The sequence below is a fragment of the Nematolebias whitei genome, unplaced genomic scaffold, assembly GCF_014905685.2.
Source record: "Nematolebias whitei isolate Nwh7 unplaced genomic scaffold, NemWhi1 Nwh_scaf_723, whole genome shotgun sequence".
NCBI lineage: Eukaryota > Metazoa > Chordata > Actinopteri > Cyprinodontiformes > Rivulidae > Nematolebias > Nematolebias whitei.
In genome coordinates this window covers 7,283-11,039 of record NW_023619268.1, presented here as the reverse complement: position 1 = coordinate 11,039, position 3,757 = coordinate 7,283, and the positions used below count along the sequence as shown (strand labels likewise).

General features: G+C 46.6%; 1 protein-coding gene across 1 annotated transcript in view; it reads right to left on the bottom strand.

Moving 5' to 3' along the window:
* Nucleotides 1-221: 221 nt before the first annotated feature.
* The window catches only part of LOC119429380 (solute carrier family 2, facilitated glucose transporter member 1-like), a gene marked incomplete at its 3' end in the record, with an annotated part of 4,608 nt that continues 1,072 nt past the window's right edge, over nucleotides 222-3,757 (bottom strand). Inside the window, exons 2-6 of the mRNA XM_037697022.1 lie at nucleotides 2,711-2,803; nucleotides 2,276-2,436; nucleotides 1,958-2,198; nucleotides 1,290-1,452; nucleotides 222-409 (exon numbers count right to left, since the gene is read on the bottom strand). Of these exons, the coding sequence (XP_037552950.1) occupies nucleotides 222-409; nucleotides 1,290-1,452; nucleotides 1,958-2,198; nucleotides 2,276-2,436; nucleotides 2,711-2,803 (846 nt within the window). The remainder of the gene's footprint in view (nucleotides 410-1,289; nucleotides 1,453-1,957; nucleotides 2,199-2,275; nucleotides 2,437-2,710; nucleotides 2,804-3,757) is intronic.

The following is a 3,757-nucleotide window of genomic DNA, read 5'->3' as shown; positions in this document are numbered from 1 at the left end:
CTACACGATACTACAGTACTGCTACACGATACTACAGTACTGCTACATGATACTACAGTACTGCTACATATTGTGTAGACTGAGAGAATGCAACCAAACATGGAATCTGTTTCTCTGACATCTGCTGGATTTTGAGTTCATGTAATTCTGGTGGCTGTGGCTCAGGCGGTGCAGCAGATCGCTCACACCTTCCTCTGGCTAAAAGCTGCTGTTTGACTTACGGCGTTGATCCCAGACAGCTGCTGAGACAGCTGCAGCATGATGGCAACCAGGATGGGCTGGCGGTGGACCGGAGAGCGGAACAGCTCAGGGATGGTGACCTTCTTCTCCCTCAGCATCCTCTGGCTCTCCTCCCGCATCTCCTGGACGTCCTCGCTCACGTCGTCGGTCCCCCGCAGCTTTATTAGGACTGAAGCGCACAGCGAACATCAGTAACACGAAGGTAGAAAAGTCCATTCTTAACGATTTCATATCAGTTGTGCAATAAGGCTTGTGTCCGCTGAAACATCCTTACTAATGCTGACTCAGCATTAGTAAGGATGTAAAGTTTATTTATAGAACGTTTATCACAGACTAAAGTCACAAGGTGATTCACATTGTTTCATTTTTATACATTTGTGGGAATCTACTTTATCTATTTCTGCATACTTTGTACAATCAGAACATTCAGCTCATCCAGGAGATCGGTGCTACAACTTTTGGTTTCTGTAACTTTTATGCTTTTCCAAATATTTGACTTTATTTATAAAACTTTTCCACAAAGGAAAATATTCAGATCTCTTCCAATCCTTCCAAAAATACTCTCTTTTAAATCTGCTTGATCCTTCTTTTAGCTTTTGTTGGGTTACATTTAGCTTTTAGCCAGTCGTTTTCTACTTTTAGATAGCTTTTTGCTACTTTTAGCAAGAGTTTAGCTGTTTTTAGCTTTTGGCTAGCATTTTGCTTTTAGCCATCCTTTTGTTACTTTTAGCTTTTAGCCAGTATTTTGCTACTTTAAAAAGGCTTTTTGCTGATTTTACCAAGCGTTTTAATGTTTTCAGCTTTTACCTTTAGAGTTTATTCTACCTTCAGCGTTTATCTGTGTTCTGTTTTTTATTTTTAGCTTCAGGTTCTTCAGCAAAGTGATTCAGCGAGCAGCGTCACACTAAATTTCAGTATAAAATGCAGTTTGCCTACATTAAGTATTTATTTATTTATCTATTATAGAAAAATCCTTGAAAAACAGACTGTCTGAAGCCCCGCCTCTCTCTGAGGCCCCGCCTCTCTCTGACAAAGTATGCGAGTCTCACCGCTGCAGGCTTTGCTCTCCTCGTTGCAGTCGATGAGGAGGTACCGGGGGCTCTCGGGGCAGAAGGGCAACAGGGCGCACTGCAGCAGGGCCGGCAGCAGAGTGAAACCCAACAGGAGGGGCCACAGCGACGCGTTCCCCAGGATCGACTCGATCCCGAAGATCTGCACCACAAACACAACCAGGTGATGGTGAAGTCAAGGCTCTTTCATAATGCCGTTCTGCAAAATGGCCACACGCTGCCTCTGACCGTTCACACATTTACAGATGGAGCAGGCCCAGAAATGAAGCGAGCATCGTCGAATCCAAGAGGCGTGGAACAGAACTCAGCTGGGTTGATGTGGAGCTCAATGCACTAAATGTGTGAGGGACGTCTGCCTCGTATTATTTTCAAAACCCAATAAATTTGCTCAGTTTAGTGATTCTCTTCGCGGTTAACACATTTTTTAAAACTAAATCCAGCATTGCGTCATCATCCGTTGTCTCTGTGTAATTACTCTGTTCGGTCGTTTAATCCCGCTGGTCGCACAGACCAGAGTCCTCACTTCATCACTGTACTGAGCCTCAAAGCCAGATTACAGTTTCACATGTTGACCGTTTCAGATCTTTATAATTTGTTTATTCTAAAGTGGGTAAGTGACGAGTGTACTGGTGGTTTGGGGATCGTACCTGCGCCATGAGAATCCCGATGACCACCCCCAGCTGATGCAGGGTGCCCAGCGCCCCGCGGAGCGATGTCGGTGAGATCTCCTCTACGTACATCGGCACGAAGCCCGTGGAGAGGCCGGAGTAGATGCCAATGATGAAACGTCCAACGATGAGCATCTCAAAGGAAGCTGCCAGTTCTGAGAAACCCATAAACGCAGCAGCGAAGAACACCAACGCGTTGGCCCCGAGCATGGAGTTCTTCCTGCAGAGACCGCACAGGTTCTGATCAGAACGGGCCGATTCGCAGGTGAGATGTGGCTTCTAAGAGCGGGACCTTACCTGCCGAAGCGGGTGACGAACAGGCCGACAGAGAAGGAGCCGATCATTCCTCCCACTGAGAAGATGGCCACGGAGAGGGACCACAGAGCCGTCAAAGTGCTCCGAGCGATGGGCTCCGAGAACCTGCCGCTCCACGTCTCATTGTAGAAACCCTCGATGATCTGGAAAACAAAACGGGCAGAGCAGTTCTGCTCGTCTCAGGTGTGGTTCTTCATCATCCACTGTTTCACTTCTTCAGTCCAAACTTAAACAATGTTCTGATTTTCCTTTGAGTAAAATCCCAACAGCAGATGGAAGGGTCAGAAGGTCAGAAGGTCAGAAGGTCAGAAGGTCAGCTGTAGATTCCAGACCTCTGACCAAACTGTTTTCCTGACTTTCCTGATTTACCATTCTTGCACGTTAAGGAAAAAAGTAGTGAAAAGTGGAGTTACTCACATTCTGAGGCGCGTTTATGACACCGGTGTTGTATCCAAACTGCAGAGAGCCGATCACAGCCGTCCCCACAGCCAGCATCAGCTGGGGCGTCACCTGGCGCCACAGCAAAATAAGTTATTTTTTATATTTCACAAGAGCAGACACTCAAAAAGACAAAGACTGGGAGGTGGGATGAACCGGAATGGAAGGAATGGAGAAAGGTGGAACGCTCAATCTGAGTCCCCGTGTCCCTGGGGGGTTAAGTGTCTGGTCCATAATGTGAGATGGACCAACAGACCTGCACCCTGCAGAGATCAGATGTCCATCTTCATCTGATTAACTTTTGGATTCAGTGAGATTTAAGATGGCTGCCATGGCTAACTGACCTTAGCCAACAGGACAACATTTACAACTCGGCCCGTTTTTCAAACATGGAGCTAGAATTTGGTGAGGTCGTAGCTGAGAGTCATGCCCGACGGCTGTGGCTGAGTGGTTAGGTCTGGTCAACGTTTCTCATGAGATTTTTGCATTATTGCACGTTAGGAATCGACTAATTTGAGAAGCAAAGAACTGAACGTCTGGAAAACAAATGAAGGCAGCGAAACAACGCGCATCCAATCCTGATGGACCAAGACGGCGACCGCCACCTGCGCAGAAAGTAGGAACGTCTAGACTGGGACTCTTCAGTCAGGAGCTGCAGACGATCCGACCCATCAACAAAGCACGGCCACGATCTGACACATTTTTACAGGTCTTCAGGAAACATGGTTAGCATCTTCACAGTAAGAGGCTGTTCCTGGTGTTTGCATTGTCTTACAGAACTTATGGCTTTTGATTTGTTTTTCAAATCTGCGAGCCGTCACGTCAAAGCAAGGGTTAAATCGTGAGGTGGGATGTTGAGATACAGCTGTGGTGCACTGGTTGAACATTTGGTTGAAATACGATGAATAAATCTAAGGGTCTGTAGAGAGAGGCCTGCCTGTCAGCTGAGAGATCCTGATATCCAAATCTGGTTTGAGGTTTCCTCTTTCAGTGACATCATTAAATCCACATTAGACGTGGCTAAAA